The sequence below is a fragment of the Vanellus vanellus genome (genome assembly GCF_965231255.1).
Source record: "Vanellus vanellus genome assembly, chromosome: 3".
Taxonomy (NCBI): domain Eukaryota; kingdom Metazoa; phylum Chordata; class Aves; order Charadriiformes; family Charadriidae; genus Vanellus; species Vanellus vanellus.
Genome location: NC_138907.1, coordinates 8684226 through 8705202, shown reverse-complemented (window position 1 = coordinate 8705202; position 20977 = coordinate 8684226). Strand labels below are relative to the sequence as shown.

The 20977-nt window shown below is 42.8% G+C and overlaps 1 protein-coding gene across 3 annotated transcripts in view; it reads right to left on the bottom strand.

The window, feature by feature from the left end:
* Positions 1 to 16190, bottom strand: part of MACROD2 (mono-ADP ribosylhydrolase 2) — an 891867-nt gene extending 875677 nt beyond the window's left edge. For all 3 annotated transcript variants that reach the window (XM_082481410.1, XM_082481412.1, XM_082481411.1), the window contains exons 1-2: positions 15950 to 16190; positions 10860 to 10976 (exon numbers count right to left, since the gene is read on the bottom strand). In XM_082481410.1, the coding sequence (XP_082337536.1) occupies positions 10860 to 10976; positions 15950 to 15995 (163 nt within the window). In that variant the 5' untranslated portion in view covers positions 15996 to 16190. The remainder of the gene's footprint in view (positions 1 to 10859; positions 10977 to 15949) is intronic.
* Positions 16191 to 20977: the final 4787 nt, after the last annotated feature.

The following is a 20977-nucleotide window of genomic DNA, read 5'->3' as shown; positions in this document are numbered from 1 at the left end:
AGCTTGAAGACTACAGGTGATGCTGCTTTGCTAGATTGTTTCAAAGACAAAGCAGAACACCTTCACTGGAAGGGTTGTGTCTTGGTAGTATCACAGCATTCATACCAGTATTCCTAGTATGTTCAAATCAATCCAGTACCTCCTGGGATAACTAGGAGCCTTCATCCAAGACTTGCGCTACCAGCAGCACGGTATTCCTTCACTCAGCTGTAGAAACTGGCTGGGAAAAAAATGCCTTTTCATGAGCAACCAGGTATTCGGTCTTCAGCAGCATCTATTTTATTTACCAAGAAGTGAAAACCCATTTTTAATAGGTATGAACAGCACATACAGCATCAAGCAAAATTAAAATCAGTCTACAGTGCAAAACCACAAATTCGTTTGCTTTCATTCATTAGCTTACTAAGCAGTCAGGCAATTTTTACTCTACATTCTCTGCTTTGTTAATTCCCTACACCATTGCTAAGCAACAGCTTCTCTAGCTGAGCATTACAGCCGTCTGTAGTACTTACTGTGGAGCTTGGAAATAAAAAGTTACTACCAGCAAACCACGAAACTTCTGCAAAACTGGAGGCAAATATTTCATAGCACTGTCATTCAAGAACCTCCCTGCATGAGATATAGTGACAACTGCTTACCAGACAGGAGTAGGAACTTACGGTTTTCCAGTACCAGAGGACAGATAGGTAAGTTTTTATGCAAGTACAAAAGACAATGTTTTCTGCATGAAGACATTAGGCTTGGGTAGCGCTTACCTTGCAGCCTTTCCCCTTCCCTACTCCCCGAGATACCACATGTAATTTGCTACCCTAAGAAACAATAAGGCTACAATCCAAACAGCAAGGTACAGAAGAATATCTTCAATATTTAAAGAGGACTCTACCAAGACCCACTAGTGTTGCAAGTCATACTCACTTACTTTAAGGACTTGAAAACCAGAAAGTAATACAAACTCGCAAGCAGTTACAAACTCACTAGCAGTTAAGAAAAAGATTTAGCTCTTCCTCTATCCTCCTCTGCATGTCTACCTGGAAACAAAAGGCACACCAAACCTCAAAGCCCTTAAGTCAATATAGGCATATGTTGATGAGCACCACCTATTCTGTCTGGATTTAGTTATTTGCAATACACTTACAAACTTTCTCCTATAAGAACTCTGGTAGCAATGCAGAAAGGGGGTGGGGGGGAAATAATGGCACTCTACTTTTTCTTTAAACACAACTGATCCACACCCTCAGTGACTGTTACATAAAATCTGGGGTTTGCTTTCAGTTGATGTACACTCACTAAGTATTCCCACAAAAGGACAGCACCACACCACACAATATGTTTGTACGAGCAGTGTCTTTTTTAAAGAGTACCTTATTCATACAGAAAAGATGACATTAAGCATACAGGAATAAATCCAATATAGGCTGAATTTCAACTACAAGTCGTATTTGTGCAGTAAACAGAAAAACAAGTAGCTTACAACACCTTTACAGACTAACCATCAGTACCAAAAAAGCAATCAAAAATGCCCATATTTGCATAAACAAGCCTCTGTGAAAAAGCAAAGGGAAGGATAAGGCAGGTAAATGTTTTAAAGCAAGACAGATGTGCAACCAGTTCTATGCTTTCTTCATACATGCATTATAGATGGACTGAGTCTTTTGGACAGGATCCTCTTGGTGAACTATAGAGCAGTCTTTTCTAACTCAATGTTTGATCATGAACTCCTAGAGATGCTAATAGTGCAAAGGTGCATGTAGAGAATGACTTCCACTTTCAGAAAGAAATGTATTGTAAAATCAAACCTTGTGCTGGTATGGCCAAGATGTGCATTCTATAGCAACTTGTCCACAAAAAAAAAAAAAAAACCAAACATCTGGAAACTTTGGCAAAGTTCCTTGTGACACTTCTGCAAATGTGCCAAGTCAACACGAAACAGCTGCAAGTCTCAGTACCTTTTCTGTGCACAAACACTGTGCTTCCCCCCCACATTTAAATAAGAAATATTTCTTAGTGAAATGAAGCCACACATAAAATTGTAATGTCAATGGCTTTTAAAGATATGCAAAATAGAATTTTTATATATAAACTGGATTGTTAAGCTTTCTCTCCAGCACAGAAGAGCATTTTCTGTGCATGGTAAGAAATGTGTCTGCATGCAGCACTTCCTACAGGGCTGAAGAGTTCTGTGTCAACTGGATTTTCCAACTGCACATCAGCTTGATGCCTTCTCACAGAGAAAGCCACATATAACTTCACATAGGAAGTACTACAACAACTTATTCGGACGTTAGTTGGTTTGTTAAAGACATTTCTACGTGGTAAGCTGTTCAGCTCTAGTGAGCCAAAAAAAGGGAAACCAAGCTTATCTGGTTTCCAATGATTGGGTTTTTAACACATGTGTAATCAAGAGTTTAATTGCGCATAAAGCAAACACAGCTATGCATGAGAGTTGGTTAATATGATCCAAACAGAGAGCTCAGCAAGCCTGAACCGCATCAGTGATCACCCTAACCCTACCTTACCAAGGGAGTTAAGCCAGTATCCTTCCATGGTGGCTAATTTTCAGACTTGACACAAGCCTCCTACATCGAGACAGCAGCAGTTGACAAGCCCTACCCTGTGTGATTGCCAATTATTATTAGCCCCAGGCAGCAAATCCTAGTTGAAGCAAAAGTTCAGCACCTTCATAAATGCCTGTCATATCTAAGCTACAATGAATTAAGACAAGCCATACCAGTCTCTCACAGTCTTACCAAAAGAGGCTCCCAGTCTTCTGCAGGAGGACATCAGCTTTTCCCAGCTACACTTGAAGATATCCAAAAGCCATGTAGCCAGTTGACAGGGCAACAGGTCTACACTAGTAAGCCATGACAATGGTATGATTTAACAGCTTGATCTTGGCCTCAACCTAAGCATAGACACATGGCTTTAGTCAGGCTGGCACACTGGATCACATCTGTCCGCAAAAGACTGTGAGGACATATGCCACAATCCATCATAAAGTATAGATTATGGCATTAGTCAAGATACTGAGCAAAACTAGATTACTTACTGAAACTGCCTTTTTAGGGCAGGAAATTCATTTGGCTATTTGATCTTGCAATCCCCCATGCTCAAAAGCAGCTCATCCTTTATACACAGAGAATGGGAGAGGAAAAAAAATAATAAAAGGAGAAAAGATAGACATACACAAACACAAATTACTGGAAGCAAAGATGTATAACCTATTACTTCTTCACACACGCCCATATTAAACTACATCACTCAGAGTTACTATTCTTCTTCTTTCCCTTAGAAGTCTTGAATATGAGACAAGTCAGCCACTGAAACACTCCAGACTGGAACTTGAGAAACCCTACACTTTCTGAGCAATTTCTGAGGAACAGCACATACTGACTTACACACAGCATCACTGCTGCTAATGCCATCCTTCCTCACAATCTCAACAAGCCTACCAGCTGACAGCACACTGCATCATCTGGACTTTCTAACTCTGGTTAGTACTTCCTTAGGGACCTCTGTACAAAACTTCAGTGCACAGTGATGTTCAGTAGCTACCAAAAAAAAAAAAAAAAAAAGGATTGTTTCTCTCATTGCATGGGACAGAAGCTTGGGAGTTATTCATCTGTTCAAGATTCACGTCACCAGCACTTAAGCATTAGAAAGATTGTTTCTGGCAAAGACATGCTTAACTTCCTTTTGCATCTCCACCTACTATTACTCTCTAAAACACATTGAGAGCTTGCAGAGCTTCAATAAGGATACTAATTTACTGTTGAGAGCAGCATCCTTTCCAAGTTTAACTCTTGCCCCTCGAGGAGCTGGCTGCCACTGCAGATAAGAGCATTCTCTCAGCTGCATGTAAAAGGGCCACAAAATTCTAACTCTATCAAAGACCCATATAAACTTAACGCTGCATGGAAGTTAACTTTAAAAAAAAAAAAAATCACGGAACAGCAGCTTAAAAAGAAATCATCGTCCTCATTACATCAAAGACAAGTGATTTACTTTCTTAGAGAGAGGATTAGCCACGCTGGATTATGTGTTTTTAATCTATATAAACAGAGCTGATTTTTTGCTTTTTAATAATAATCTCTCACTTGCTGAAAGCAAGATTCTTTTGTTTTTCCCCAAAACACTTTAAAAAGAAAACTGTAAGGCAAGCATCATTTCTTTGACAGCTTACCCATGCTATAAAGGTTATATGCATGCAGCACACTGGGGAATTACAAGGTCAATTGAACCCATATTGGTTCCTTTTGTTCACTGTAGTTTTCTTCCCCCCACTGTACTAAACACACTGCTTTATCCACTTATATCAAGGATATCACTAACTAGGTACAAATACTTTCCTCTAAAAACAAACCAACCTCCCTGGTTATTTCTCAGTTTATACTCAAGTAAACTTGCACCTGAAGAGTTTTTCCCATCTATGCACTGTGCAAGGCTATCTTTTGAAAAGAATAGCCGAGGTAGACATTTAGGAAGACAGAAAGGTGTGGGGGGTCAGTAGATCCCAGATTTGTACCGCTCTGCAGCTTTGTATCTGTTCAGGACAGATCCCCAAAGGGCAGCCAAGAGCCTGGGAGAAGCAGAGCACGCAGGACTCCAGTTACTCCCTATTGCTCTGGCAGCCGTTGATATCTGTTGCAGCCAAATATAAACCACCTCAGCCTTAAGGTCACTCCACATTACGCCACGGGCACAGACTCCTGGACAACTTTTGAACAGACTAATAGGCTGCAAACATGGTTTGGTGTTGTTACCACTCCAATTCCTTTGCTGCTTCCTTAATATATGCATAACAAAGACAACAGAAATGAGCAAACAGATTTATAGCCCCTTCCACAAAAGGCATGTCATTTCCTAAGTATTCAAAATACTTCATTACCATGATCTTCACACAATTCATAGAAGCCGCAGATGTTAGTCTTTTAGTGGACCTCCCCCAGCTATTTTACACAGCAATTAATAAACAGTGATCTCCACATGCATCTGAACTACACAGCTTTCTAACCCTAAACACACTAGTCTTCAAGAGACCTTGTGATAAGGTGTTTAGCACAAGTAACAGAGCAGCATGCCAATATGTGAAAAGTAGGGACAAAACCAAACACAGCACTGAATTTCAGCGAAGCTGGAACTCCCATTCAAGGCCACAGCTAATAGCAGGAGATCCTAAACTGTGGCACACAACTTATTGCAGTTTTGTATGTGAATGCAGCAGAAAAACTTTTGTACTGTGAACTTAACCAAAGAGTTTCATAGCAAAAGGTACTATTTTCTTTGACTGACAGATAGCAAGCATCACATTGAGCTAAGGTGTCTCGATTTACTTTCATCCTTGTCACTCGGCTAGAAATCTGTTCTAATGACAGTTGTTAAAGTCACTACGAGGAAAAAAAAGACAATGCAAGCTGATGGGTTTGGATTTTTTGGTGGGGGATGGTCTTGAAGTATACTGGTTTCACATAGCTGTTACAGACAGAACTCACTGATGGCCGGGCAACTTCTGACAATCTTAAATGCTCTAGTAGAAGATAATTCCTTTTTCTATATAACTCATTGAAAGTAACAAGTGGTTTAGAGAGATGCTATTTCTCACTTGTAGATGTCTGCCTGAATTTCACTGCAGCTTAATAGTGGCATTTCTTTCCAAAGGCTGTTTGATGATCATCACCTTGATTCCTGGTCCCTGCAGGACAGATTTTCACATCAAACAGGGCCACAAGGAGATGCCCTGCAGAGTCCAGTATTACCTGCAGTTAGTTAACCATCTCAAGAAACACTGGTCCACAGAGCTCAATATTACCACACATTTTCTTTTCAGCATGAAGTCTTTTAAGTGGCTCATCTAGATGCTTTGTCCCTATAATCTTGTGTCAACTCACTGTTAATATTTAGAAAGCTACAGATTCATAGTACAAAGACACTTTTATTAAATCCAAACCTTACTATTATACCTAAATCCCTCAGAATTAAAGTAGATTAATTTGAATACAGTTTGAACCATATAATTTTCTAAAAATATAGCAGATTAAGAAAATCCAGAGGCTGACAAAACATCTAAACATACTTCAAGACTTGCTTAAAAAACAACAAACAAAAATAACGGACTGCAGACCTTTCGTGTCATTTAATCTTAAACAACACCAAAAAAAACCTCAACAGTTCAACAGTTACCATGTCCTTCCTTTTTAACTTCATCCAATCAAAAATAGTTCTTACCATTAGAAAATATCTTTAAACCATCACCCGAATTTGCTGTTTTCTTGGCACCACTGCTATACCAACAAATCCCAGAGGCTGTGAGAGTCAGCAGGACTGACAGCTGCCTTGAGTTAAACTATATAGTTTATTCCATTTTCTCAATTATGTCATTAGTGTAACAAAACATTTTTCTACCAGGGACACACAAAACTCAGTGACAACAGAATTCCCAAGACCCTGATTTTTCAGAAAGCTTTCCAGAAAAAGTTTTCTGAAGTCACCTCTCACATTCCCCACTGAAAAGTAAATACATCTTCAGGAATAACTGTGTACCCAAGAAAAAGATAGTATACATATTTAACTTCAAAAAACACTCTAGTTACTCATCTACATGGTAGCATTTTATTCAGCAAGCACCACAAAACATATGTTACCATTGCCATACAGGTTGACTGCCTAGCATAAGTGGTATACAATAAATAGCATTGAAATAAAGGTATAAAAATTTCCAAGCTTCCAAAAACAAGTCCGTTATTCACATGTTGTCAGGAAGGAACTCTACTTCAAAGTACACAACAGAACAGATGAGACATGCCTGCCTCTGGCGTATCTGAAGGATAAGTAGTGGGAGGAACGATGGATTACAGTATATGCGTATTATCCAGCCCTGTATGACAGGCTCATTATTTCCAAAGTGGACAACTCCTCATTTCCTTAATAAATACAGTTAAAACAAAGAAAGCTTACGTTTACAGAACTACTTCAAGAACAAGATTTTTTTTTTTTTTCCACAGAATCACGGAATTTTCAGAGTTGGAAGGTACCTCTAGAGATCATCTAGCCCAACTCCCCTGCTAAAGCAGGATTGCCCAGAGCACATTACTCAGGACTGCATCCAGGTGGGTCTTGAAAATCTCCAGAGAAGGGGACTCCACAACCTCCCTGGGCAGCCTGTGCCAGTGCTCTGTCACCCTCACCGTAAAGAAGTGTTTCCGTGTATTTGAACGGAACTTCCTACATTCCAACTTGTGCCCATTGCCCCTCGTCCTGTCACTGGGAACCACTGAAAAGAGCCTGGCTCCATCCTCCTTCAAACCACCCTTGAGATACTTGTACGCCATAAGGTCTCCCCTCAGCCTTCTCTTCTCCAGGCTAGAGAGTCCCAGCTCTCTCAGCCTTTCCTCATAGGGGAGATGCTCCAATCCCTCAATCATCTTAGTTGCCATTTTTCCCTTCCTACAATCAATCCCCTCTGACATTAAAGAGGACCACAACAGCAGTGGAAAGAAAAGGGACAACGTTACGATACTTGATCTCTGAGATCCACTTGTGCAGCCTGGCAAGCTGTACACCAAAACCCAGGGGTGCTGACAACATAGTCCTTCTGGAAATGCATGTACCCACGTCAACTTGCTTCCCTCAGTTCAGGGCAGTGGGGACCAGGCTTAGTCCCTGCATTCTTGTGTCCTGCCCCGTCCCCTCCAGTCAAAATGTATCAGAAACATTGACCAAAATTCCACACCAAAACACACCCCAGCTTAATTTCTTATGGCTAGTCATGTCCATATGAGGACACCTGCAGAAATCATAGGGTTTTGGTTTAGTCACAGGAGAGCAAAACAAAGACAAAAACTATACCCTGCTGCTTTCAACTTCCAAATGTTTTCAAACACCTTTGCTGCTATAAACAAAAGACAAAGTCCTTGTCAGCTGCCCTTTGGAATTCCCTAACTTCACTCCTCAGAAGCCTTTACTTTGTTACACATCCCTCTGTTAAAGACTTCCAGCCTTGCCAAAACTTACCTTAACATCAATTTATTCCAAGTTTTACAAGTTTTCTTCAGAATTTAGTTCTGAACACAACTTCGTATCAAAGGGTAGAGGAGAAGGGGTGAGGAAGAAACACTTTCCTCCACAAACTAATGCATGTTCTCCAAACTTATCCATAAGCAGCATGCACAGGTATCATAGCAGTCAGGTTGGTTCCTTCCCAACATGAACCTTTCAGGTAATTTCACTCTCAGCAGTTCCACACACAAGTTTTTCAATAATCTTCTCTTAAAATTCCATACAACAAAAACGTGTGCCTAACCGGAATGTCCCTAGACCCTCCAGCGAGTCACTCACATTTAAAAATGGGTACCATAAAGCTTTTTATATTATTCACAAAATTTTCCCTAACAGTCAGTACAAGAATTTGTGTAGTACTGAACACCCTTAATCTCCAGTTGAGTATCTACAGGGACTATTACCAGCCCAGATGCTCTCTCCTTCTCCCACAGCTGATTGATTGCACCTGCTTCAACTTTATTTGTTCTTGGTTCCTTTCTTGATTTCCCCTCATCACTCTTCCTGAACAGCCACTCCACACTTAACTAATCAATCTGTCATTTTTTTCACTGTATACAGTGTTAGAAGTAAATGGTAAAGAACTTATTCCATATTCCCCATCAGTTGCTGTTTTGGCTTGTCAAGCATGCAGAGGATTTTCCCCCCAGCTTCAGACCTGTTTAGTTTGTCACTACAAGAAATTGAAGAAAATATCAGAACTTGGGCATGGCCTTGTCAAGTCATCACCTATTTCATCATACCTGGGGCTTCACTTCATCTCTCCAGAGTCTCATTTAGGTTGTACCAGTTGCCTCAAGTATATCCCAAGATTGGGAGCATAAGTTCTCATCAGCAAGAAGACTTAAATTCTAACTTTTCAATATCTCAACTCAAAAAGGCAGTTCTTGCACATTCTTGATACCTTCAAAGTGGGGTTAACTTTTAAAAGAAATAAAGTTTGAAACAGATGCAGTAATAATCACATTAGTATGTATCATTTCTTTTAATTGCACTGATCATTTGTAATGTGGAAGCATTTCAGCAGTCTAACCTTCTAGAATTTCACTATTCCACATGGCTTCTTTACAATAAATACATCAAAGAAAACAAGTGACTACGGATATTTTCTCCTGAATGTACAGTATAACAAAAGCTTCAAGTAGCAGAGAAGTGTTTCAGCACAACTTTTGCCTTCGAGCATTTTTTGCAGTGTACTGGGTACTAACAGAAAGAACGCAAGAGCAGCTACAAGAAAATAAATTCACCACTGCCATGATTCAATACCCGCATATTAGACACTGACATTTTGCTTATGTGAAGTGTAACAGCAATCACAACATAAATCCACACCTTGTCACGTTCAGCAGCCCAACTAATACAAGATCTGTGAATTTTGGCACATTATACAGGACCTGAGAGTAGTTAGAGTAAACACATAGTTTAGGCTAGAACAGATAAAGAATCTCCCAGTTAAACCACAATATACCGCATATCCCCATGTACCCCAGGCCTCCAAAACAAACCTTGGAGAAGTCAGGTAATATTTTTTATTTTTATGCCGCTTTTGTTTTTCAGATGGATAGGCCTCTTGATGTTGTAAGATATAAAAGATCTACTCTAATAGGAGAAAGAGGTCTATGGGTACTGTTGTAACACAACTACGGATCACTGTTAAAGAGCTCAGCAACCTCTGACGTATTTTCACTTCAAAAGTCATTAAAGATGCTTTTAGATTTAGATTATAGCATTAGTTGTTTACAACAATGGCATCTGCAAATCTGTCAGCTCCTCCAGATTGTACTGGAAAAAGTGTTACAGCTTTCCGACTTTATTACAAACAGATTATTAGTTCCAGGCCTCATCTCACCTGGAGTGTTATCATAAAAAGCATGTTCATCTGCAGCCACAAGATTACTCTACACACCTGTTCACGCAGGCCAGTATTTGCTCTTAATGATAACAAAAGTGTCAAAAAACTAGTCCTGTATGTGTAGAAGCTGGAAATGCTTTAGGTCTCATAGTCAGATCCCCCTCCAAAAAACACAAGCTTCAGCCAAGTACGATAACAAAACACAGAAAGAAAAAAGGAGGAGGAAACCAGCTCAGAAAGAGTCCCTCTTCTTCCATATGCTTCTGCAGATAAAGAACTACACAAAGAACGAGGCACTGCTACAGAATTACATACAGAATTCTCTATGCAAGTGAATCAGACTCTCACTTTTGGTCAGCCTTTACTGCAAGTATTTTAGACAACTCTACTGATGATCATAATCGTGGTAACACTGCACATGCTAAGAGAAGGAAAGTTAGTCCAGGCTACGCTGATGTTCTCAGCCTAAGAAAGCTGGCAGGACTATAAATAATTAACAGGAGCTTCAAATCCAATCTTCTCCCATTTCTCGATTTTCAGGAACCAACACAACTTGCCCAATTTCCCTCTGCTTTTCAGCTACCTACAAGAACAACACTATTTTGCCCAGATTCCCTGTACTGTTACGCTCCCTAAGTTTCAAAGACAAAGTTCATTAGGCATGGCTGACTGCTGGAGTATCTGGAAAGCAAGACTCATGCAGAGAATAGCTATTTTACACACTTAAGGGTATCAGTATTATGATGACTCTGCCTGGGGATACTTGCAGAATTAGTGGACACCAGGGAGGCTTTAAGGAGTTTTGTTGGGGTTTCCTCCCCGCTCCCAAAGTGCTCTTGTCCCCATGTTAGGCTGCCACTGCTAGCAACAACACAGCTTCTAAGTCTTGGCCCTCCTAAAAGTAACTTCAGGCTGAGAAACAGAATGGGTAAAAAGATTCTCCTATTCCACTTACCATCACTTTCACTCCTACTTTTTAAGTCTTCCATCCACGTTGGAATATTTTTCAATGCAACATAATCCCTTAAGTACTCTTTGCGTCTTTCTTCCAAGGTCATCTTCAGCAAACGCTCTGTTTAGGGGAAAAGAGAAATAAAAAAGGTTTTGCAAGCTTTCATATATTCCTGCACATTGGCCAAGTAGTGACCAATTCAGTGTCCTCGATGCAATTAAATCCTATTTGAGAGAACCAAGCACAAGTGAGTCAATGAGTTACAAGTAACAGGAGCTAAACACAGCGCATCTAAACAACTGCATGTGCCTATTTCTGGATATCCCAGTTCAGCAAAAATGCCTCTTCACCACTCTCTCAACTGTCCAGACTTCTTCCTCCCCCCATCGCTACTGTGCTCTTCTTCCTGCCACTTTAATTCAAGGAGTCGAGAACTAAAAGCAAGTTTATTAAGTAGGGAATCGGTGTTTTATAGAGAGTTTTCAGGTATTAAGGTCTATTCTTTTGGTTCTGCATTTGTAAACCAGAGCTTTAAAAAAAAAAAGTTATCAAGATCAAAATTGAAACATTTTTACTGAGACCACATCTGGAATATTGTGTCCAGTTCTGGGCCCCTCAGTTCAAGAGGGACAGAGAGCTGCTGGAGAGAGTCCAGCGTAGGGCAACTACGATGATTAAGGGAGTGGAGCATCTCCCTTATGAGGAAAGACTGAGGGAGCTGGGTCTCTTTAGTTTGGAGAAGAGGAGACTGAGGGGTGATCTTATTAGCGTTTATAAATATATAAAGGGGGAATGTCATGAGGATGGAGCCAGGCTCTTCTCAGTAGCAACCAATGATAGGACAAGGGGTAATGGATTCAAGCTGGAACACAAGAGGTTCCACTTAAATTTGAGAAGAAACTTCTTCTCAGTGAGGGTGACAGAGCACTGGAACAGGCTGCCCAGGGAGGTCGTGGAGTCTCCTTCTCTGGAGACATTCAAAACTCGCCTGGACGCCTTCCTGTGCAACCTCATCTAGGTGTTCCTGCTCCGACAGGGGGATTGGACTAGATGATCTTTTGAGGTCCCTTCCAATCCCTAGCATACTGTGATACTGTGATACTGTGAAACGAGTTTACCAGTGCCAGCAAGTACAGGCAGGGAACAGGGCCCAAAATTAACAAAGTGCTACTACGTTACAAAAGAAATTAGAACTAAAGCAAATGTTAAGTCACTTTCTAGATGACTGGAGTTATAAGAAAGGCATTTTTGTTTGGTTGGGTTTTTTGTTCTGCAAACAATGTAATTTTCAGCATGAGAAAACCGCTGTCATTTGCTTTAGACCCATCCAGTGGCATTTAATCCCATTTTGGTCCAAAAATCAGTAACTGTAGAAAATACTAGGATATCTACCCAAGAGTATGCAATAGAAGTATGCAAGTTTGACAAACTCTGGTTGAACATAATCCCAAGTGCTAGGAGAGCCCACTGCCATCCACGTGTTTCTAAAAAGCAGGCCAGGAACAGCATGAACTGTATCTACTGGATTTCAAGCACTGCAAAACAGAACCTGGGTCTAAAGTGAGCAGCATGGGTTAAGCTTTAGAGATTTTTATTTGAGCATTAATATGACACACTCAGTTACCACACTAGAACACATATGGATGGTTGTTTTCTCCTGAGAAAGCCACCGTGTCTTTTTTCCAGACATTTAGTGAAAAGTAAAGCCTCAAAGACTGTATGATTATGACGGCTACTGCCAAATTCATTCTTCTTCAGACCTTGCTATAAATGGACTAAGTTCTAAGATAAGAAAAAACACATCCAAATGGCCCAACACTGCAAACAATCCTGGCGCTTAAGCAAGACCCCGTACCTGATTTTTGCAGCCACATCCTCCCCACCTCATCAATGTTTAGTATTACATTAATCAGTAATAAATACTCTTTGATGATTCAAGAGTTTTTAGGGGTGTAGGGGAGGGCTAGACCCATATTATTTGCCTTTAGCATAAAGGACTAGATGGATATGAAAAGAATATTTTCATCTCAAGTTGAAGGAGCAGCAGTGAGCAAGTTAAACATGGAAACTGCTTTTTAGATCAAACCTTAAAAAAAAAAAAAAAAAAAAAAAGATGATCACTTTCACTGGGTTTAGGGGTTTATTTGCAAAATAAAGTTTCCTAATTATGCAGGCTGCAATCAGCACAGCCTAATAACTAAAGGCAGGTTTTGAGCAAAGACTCCCTTACCAAAATAAGTTTCTTTTGATATTTTTGACAGTATTACCAATTTCTTCAGTTGGCAGAAACATTTCTCTCCTATTATCCAGGCTTGGTATCTTAATTGGATATTTACAAATGCGAAAGTAAAACTCATGTGATTAGGATCACCATTATGCACAACAGATAGGCCCTTAACTCCATTACTTGATCTTCAAGCATACAAAACACCATGTATTTAACAGGCACATTAGAAGTACTACAGGAAGGCAAACCTGAGAGAGTGTGTATCTGTGCATGGCAGGTTTGAAGGACAGACAAGCTGAGGAAGTTTGACTGCCTTTTGATGAAGGGGTTACAGAGCCAGTTCTGTGCCATCAAAATACAAGATCCTCTCTACAGGAAGGTTTTATAAACCTTTGCTCTTGCGAGTCAGCAGTGAGAACTTAAACTGAGTTTTAATAATACACAACCTCCTGAAAGATGCTTCCAACAGCTTTAGCTGCAAGTACAGTTTGCTGCCTGTAGCTTTATGAAGTGCCTTGAAAGTTTGTGGGCAAACTATGCAGGAAAGTCCTATGCCGTAAGACTCTGAAATCAACTCCAGTCCTGCTCCTACTCTGTTTCATCAGTCCTCAAGCAAGATCCACCCTGGGAGAACATGGACCAACCCTTAATTACCAAGAAAGTAATTAAGAAAAGTGAGCGTATTGTCAGTGGGTTTGAACTCAATATTTAGCAATCAGTGCCTTTTCTTTTTAGTAAGTTCTTCAGAATATAAAAGGCTGAGAAAGATTGCACTCACAGCTTCATGGAAAGACCAGAACTGGGGAGCATAGCCAGCCTTACAGGGGTTCAGGAGTACCTGGGAAAGGTGAATGGAGACCTAACAAAGACTTGATGTCAAAAGCACAGTCTAGGCAGTAAGGAAAGAAGTTGGGCTTCTATACTTTTCCTCTCTAGTAAAGCAGGTACGTGGTAAAAACAGTCACAGAGGACTACAAGCTGAAGAGCAATGCCAACAACGAACACATAAGTTTTTTTCTGCCCTCCTCACTCAAAATTCCCAGGGACAGCATCACCAGCATGGTGCTGGAAAGCAGTTACTGGAGCAGAAGACTGGCAAATGCTGTTCATTCTCACTAGGCAAAGAGACACCGAGTTCTGGACAACTAGCACTCACAAACATGCTTCCCTGGATAGAAAAACCTCACCAGCAGTCATGAGCTTTGGTTTGCATTCAGTAACATCACCGTACTGATGGGGAACATCATCCTCACAGCTGACTAAGACCGCAAAAGCGTGCCTGCATGTCAGGTTTCCATCTTACCCTCCAGCCTCCTCACCAAGGGTTGGAGTTCACGCGCCAGGCTGTGAATTCACACAGACAGAAGCAGAGCTGGAAAAGACAAGTGGGAGTAACGAGAACACTCACCAGAGCCTACCAGAAACCTCTCCCCATCTGCCCCCAGCACTAAACCAGCAATTTTTGAAGGTTAACGATATAGAGCATTAAGGACTTGCACAGGGAAAGTCAGTTATAGTTTATTACACATAAGCAATGCCTGAGAAGATTTAACCAGATCTTCTCTGTTGAAAACAAGCTTCAAACATCTGGTAGAAATTTGTTGCCTCACCTTAACTATGGAACGATGCTTTGTAAGATAGTTTTAAAAGAATAAAAGTACACAACAAAACTCACTTCCTTTGAGAAGAGTTTGACAGAAATAACTAACCTACCGAGAGACGAGTTGATTTGCGTTTTAACAATTTTTCCTTAGAAACATGGACTTGACTTCTGCCAGACAAAAAGGATGAATCCTGTCCTTCAAAATGATCTTTTGCCCTCTGGGCCTGGAACACACACACACAGTCTTAGGGGTGATGGAAGACAAGAAAGAAAACTTAAAATATGACCTGCTGGTGTGGCTTTGTTTCCCTCCTCCTCCTCGAATATTTCTAGATTATTTGTAAACACACCCAGCAAGGAGCAATTCCTCCCAGCCGATGCCAATAATCATACTTCCAGCATGCAAATTTCTCTGCTCGTTTTCATATAGCTCTCCAGGTGATCAATATAAAGTACCAAAAATGGTAAGGGCTCTGCACAAAGTGCTTACCCCACGGTTTTCACACTATGGAGTTTGACATTGGGGTTTCATGAACTGAGACTACACAGGGTGGGGGTCCCAATAAAAAAAAAAAAAAAAAAAAAAAAAGAAAGAAAAGGAATAAATCCCCGGGGGTGGGGAAGCCCCCCCACCCCAAGCATTTCACCCCGGCCCATCAACACCAGGCGCTAAACTCAAGCGCGTTTACACCGGCGATAGCGACAAACCGCGATTTCCCTTGGAAAACGCATTATAATGAAGGGGGGGGAGGGGGGGAAGGCACGTTTCGACGGCATGCGCCGCCGAACTTTTCGGTTTGAAATACTTCTACAAGGTGACTTGGGGAGGGGGGGGGGGGGGGGGAGCCCTCAGGAGAGGGGCTGGTTCCCGCCACACCCCCCTTCAGGCCGAGAGCCCCCTCCTCACAGGTAAAGTCAGTCAGCGATAACCGAGGGGAGAGACACCCCCCCCCCTCCCCAAATCCCCGCACAGCCGGGGCCCCCCTCCGCCTCTCGGTAGGGAGGGCTGCAGAAAGGCGGAGGGGGCAGCGGCTGTGCGGGATTTTGGCGGGGAGAGAGGGGATTCAGGTGGGAGACCCCAGGGGCCACAGCAGAGAGCACGGAGCAGCCCCCCCCTCGGTCACCTCAGCCCCAGGCGGCGGCAAACGGCGGCTCTGAGGGGACGGGACCTCCCCCCGCCTCCCGCGCCTTCCTCACGGGCGAGCGTGAGGTAAAGGCGGGAGAAGCGGGCCCGGGCCCCTTACCGGGAAAGGCGGTAAATACCTTTCTCCTCCCGCCAGAGCTTTTTCCGCTTGTTGCCGGGGTACATGGTGGTGTGGCTGGCGGCGGCTTTGAGCTGCAGGTTCCCCAGGCTCACGAGGGGGTGGATGAGACGCCGCGCCAGAGCCGACCGCTACCGACGCCGTGCGCCGCCGCCGTCTGCCTCTGCTGCTGCCGCCGCCGCTTACTCCCCGCCGGCTTCAGCTCCGCGCCCGCCGCACGACTCCGCACGGCGCCCGTCAGCTGGGTCACGCCTCGCTCTAACCCGACACCCCCGCAGCGCCCGCCCCCCTCCCCGCCGCCCGTTGGCTCCGCCACACGCCGCTCAGCAGCCCCCTCCCTCTCTGCACGCCGCCGCCGCCGCCGGACCGGGCCCGGGCGGACGCGCCGGCCAGGAGGAGCCTGAGCGCGGCGGTGGGGCGGACGGCGGTGCTGGGTCGTTGTGGGGTAGGGGGATAGTAGGGGGACAGCGGGGCGGGCCGGTGTGGTGGGTGCTTGGGTGCGACAGTGGCCGCTCTGCGCGGCGGCGCTCGGTGCCCCCGCCGGGAGGGAGCGGGCGGCCGCCCCCCCCACCCCGTCCCGCCCGCCTCCTCCCCGGGGGGGCGGGGCAGAGCGCCCTCTGCTTCCGGGTTGCCGGCCGTTACCGAGCGCGCCGCCGATTGGCCGGGATGGCGGGAGCCGTTGCTAAGCGACGGCGTCGGAGCCGCGGCCTGTGGGTCGGGGCCGGCGGGCGGCAGAACCCGCCCCGGCCGGGCGAGCGAGGCCTCCCGCTCTCCGCCAGCAGCTCCCGGGTACGGGAAGCGCAGCCGGCCCTAGCGCCTTGGGACGAGGGGGAAACCGGCCGCCGCGGTTTTCCCGTAGGTGCTGTTGTCAGAGGTGCGGGGGTGACGTTAGAGGGAGCCGAGGGATGGGGGGGGAGTGGCTGTCCCCACGTCTCACGCTTTGGTCTCCTGCTCCATGGCTGTGGAAAACGCGGATTGCCACCGCAGACCCGCACCTCGAGCGAGGTCAGCGTCCAGTTGGGGAGGGGAGGTGAGGGAAGGCACGTCCTAGTACCTCTGCCGCTCACCCTTTTCCTCACTGAGATTATTTTTTTTTCCTTGCCTAAATAACCAGGCAAACTTCTGTAACCTGAATAAATAAATATCAAAGCGTATGGATCCTCTTAGTTTCACCTGTGCCCACGTGGTGGTAAAGGCCCTCAGTGGGACAGGTGAACAGGTTTGGCCCTGGAGCACAGCGGGGGCTGGCAGGCGCTTACTTGGAGCTTGGCGGGAGTTACAAAGGGTTGGGGTGACAAGGGACATCCTCCTGGCCTTCCTCCGTCACGTAACGCTCATGAACCAACACGGCTTTACGTAGAAAGAGTAGCTCAAGGTGGGGCATAGATGTCTGGTTGAAGCCAGGCCTCAGAAGGTGTCCACAACTGTCCATGTGAAAAATGTGCCATTTCAGCTAAACCATGTAGACACCATTATGTACACCTTCTGGTCAAGAACAGGCTGTTCTTTGGTGACACTCTTTCGCTTGACCTGTAACAAAGAAAGGTGAGGCACAAGGTAGCAATGTTTCCACTTCTTTTCTGACAGTTTCTGATAAACACATTAGCACCTCTACTATTACCATTAATCTTAGGTCACGGAACAATTCCTTAAAACAAAATCCTTAGTCTTACCACACTTATGGATGCGAGGGAACACTCAGAGTTTGCCTTTTACCCAGCTAAAAATCAGACCAAGCTTCCTCTTTATAAGCATATTTAATATTCACATTAGATCAGCTCCTAAGGGTACATTATCATCTTCTATCTTTACTTGATTTCTTCACTTTGCCCAGGTGATGCACTTTGGTAGCCCAAACACAGTTTTCTTATCCTGAAAATAAAAATGAGAGAGAAGCCAACAGGTAAACAGGCATTGAAAAAGAGATCTTAGTTTAAATGATGCTTGCTTGCATAATGTGGAGCAAATATTTGAACCTGTATCCTAGATCACTGCATATTTACCAAACTACTGAATATTCTGGTGTCCCATGGGGTCTGCTCCACATTTTATAAATCAACCTTTATTGGACCAGAATGGGAGAGAGAGAAAACTTAACTCTCTTCTTGTAAAGGGCATCAGCATGCATTCTTCAGTTTCATTTGTAAAAGCTGGTACAATAGTCGTAATTTTGGAAAATATGTAAAGAAAGTACATACATATATAAAAGGAAAAAAATTATGAAGCCTGATGTTTACACCAGCACCAAAATGGAAGACCAGATAAAAGATGGGAGTAAAACTTTCTCCAACTTAAAAATGGAAACATTCAAGTGTTCAAATCCCAGTAAGAAAATTATTGTTGCGTTTTAGGGGATATTTTTTTTTCTCCCTCAGTTGCTGGTGGTACAATTGATTCCACTAAAGCAGTAAGAAATTATGTCACCGACTTCAATATGAGCATGACCTGTCCTTCACTTCTGACGATTCTGGCGGCCCTAAACCTTCCAAAGATCACTGATCGTCCGGTCAAGTGAAATCGTAAGTCATTTCCCCGCTAACTTGGGCTAAGTCTTCCACGCTGTCCCTGAATAGGAACAAAACGTTCAGCTTTGTAGATACAAAACATGAATAATCATTCCACAGCTGTCTGCAAGCATGCAATTCCCACAGTCAAAGCTAGAACAATATATGGGAAATCGGCTGTTAGAAATGCTGTTTGGGGAACACACCTAATTTCTTTATAAGGAAAGATGTTTTTCCCTGGTTGACTACATGTAAAATACATTCATGGCAGGCGTTAAAGTGACAAAGGTACAAATATATCAGACTTTCTCTCTGACAAGTTTGTGGCTCTCAGTCAGCGGGGAAAAGAAAACATCCACACAACGAGAATAATAATCCTACTCCCTGGATGCTGGCAGCAGAGTAACACACTGCAATGAACTCTAAGGAAAGCAGGGAACAAAATGTAGACTATGTCTTTTTCTTCCTGCAACAGACTAGGAGGCACAAGGGCATAACATGAAATATAAATACATTTTATTTTCTTTTCATAACATCGCTGATCAGAGATTTAGCCTGAAGTGGAAAGTTTGCCTATTGTTACCAAGTAAGGAATGTCTCCCAACAGAAAGCATCCTAAAAGTGGAGTGATGCTTAGACACAATACTAATTTGTATAACACACAATACAGTAATTAACTTCTGCCCCTAGGCAGACACTTAACTGTCCATATAAATGGATGAGATTGTTCACGGATGACGCTAGATTTACAGCAAAGCGGTAGAGTGAGGATGAACAGAAATCCCAGGAGATGCTAATAGAGAAGAATGGAGGAGAATAGAGAAATCTACAGAAAACCCACCAACGCAATGGCCAGAAAAGTACGAGCAAAAGCACTAGGATAGAAGCATGCCAGTCAAAGGCAGTGATCTTTGAGAGAAGTGATTGCAAGGATCAAACGTGGTGCAAAAATTTAACTAAGAAGCAACATTTCAGTACTTGGATAAAAACCAATAAGGCTGCAAAATAGATTATTTTTCTGAGAAAACTGTAGTGAGATGGATAGATGGTGGGCTAAAGCAACGCTCAGAAGGCTTAAAAATGTTCTGATGAGACCATGAGCACAAATATGAGACTGATAGGAAATTGGTATTTGCCTAATGACCTTGGTGTCCATCCAAGGCCTAGTGAACACACCAGTGACATTCTGCAGAGAAAGACAGGAAAACTGGGAAATGTCCAAAAATAGCCTTTAAGAGATATATAGCCTGGGCAGAATACAGGTTTCTACTAATGGCTGTAAAATGAACATTTAACATATGGATAAAGTAATGACTGGTTAGAGACTTCCTGTTAGAGATGTAATAAGAAATGTAAATTAATACAGGAGCAAATACTGCACTATATAAGCGAATAAAGGTACCAAAGGAGAACTAGGGCTTCAATTCAAACCACTGGATCAGCCAACCAAACTAGCATTAAGGCACCTATACACAGAGCATTTCGATCACCATCAACCATCCTGACCTGAATAAAGGCAGTGTCACGGCAGATCCCATGCTAAGCCTACAGCAGAGTAAAGCAGAGCAGATTTAGGTCCCTGGAGGAGGCAGGTCGTGGCCGCTGTATGAGCAGTGGCTCCATGGGGGTCAGTTGTGTTGTGGGGTACCTGGCACACTAGAAGAGAGGAAGGAGAGGGTTGGTCTGAGATGCAGATCTTAAGGGAAGAATGAAAATACCAGTTGCTGGAGAAATGGAGAGGACGGGAATGGAAGTTGGCTCTCCCAGATATCGATAGTCTTAAAAATGTTTGAAAAGTTCTGTGCAAAAGAGAGAAGGGCACTTAGACATGGCAGACTGAGGGCAACAGAACTGAGCAGTTTTGTGAGAAAAGCCTCAATGTTTAACAAGAAGAAAATTTATGTCTTCTTCATCACGGAAGCAACTGTCAGAAGCTGCTGCACCATAAATCAGTTTAAAATATACCTGTGAACTACACATAACCTGTAAAGTAGGCTATGTTGATCTCAAAGGTCATGTAACATGAGTTACCTGGAATAAATTCTTACTTCCTTATACTTAATTTCAAAAAGTGTATTTATACCGCTAATAAAACTCTTCTATTTGCAGTAAATGCTATTTAAAAAAAAAAAGTACGTTTGTTTCTTTGGTTGGTTTTGGGGGGTGGTTTTTTTGTTTGTTTTTTAGTAATGTGCGGTAATGATTATATGGCCATGTTTACCTCATTTTTCAGATTTTATATTTTTATTCTCTTTATGATTTTATAAAAATCTAAACCAACAAAATAGTACACAAACTGCAAACAGAATCCATAGATAAACTAATTTTTCAATCTTTTTTACCTAAAATGTTTTTCTATCTCATCTAACACAAAAATATTTGAGTTTTTCTTCTTCCTCTCTTTTTTTTTAACTAGAAACTTTCTTGGTTATTAATTCATTTCAAGAGCTTCTTGTACAGCTACAAAGTTAAATGCTGGGGCATGAAACAAAAAAAAATTAAATGAAGAGAAATGAAAATGACAG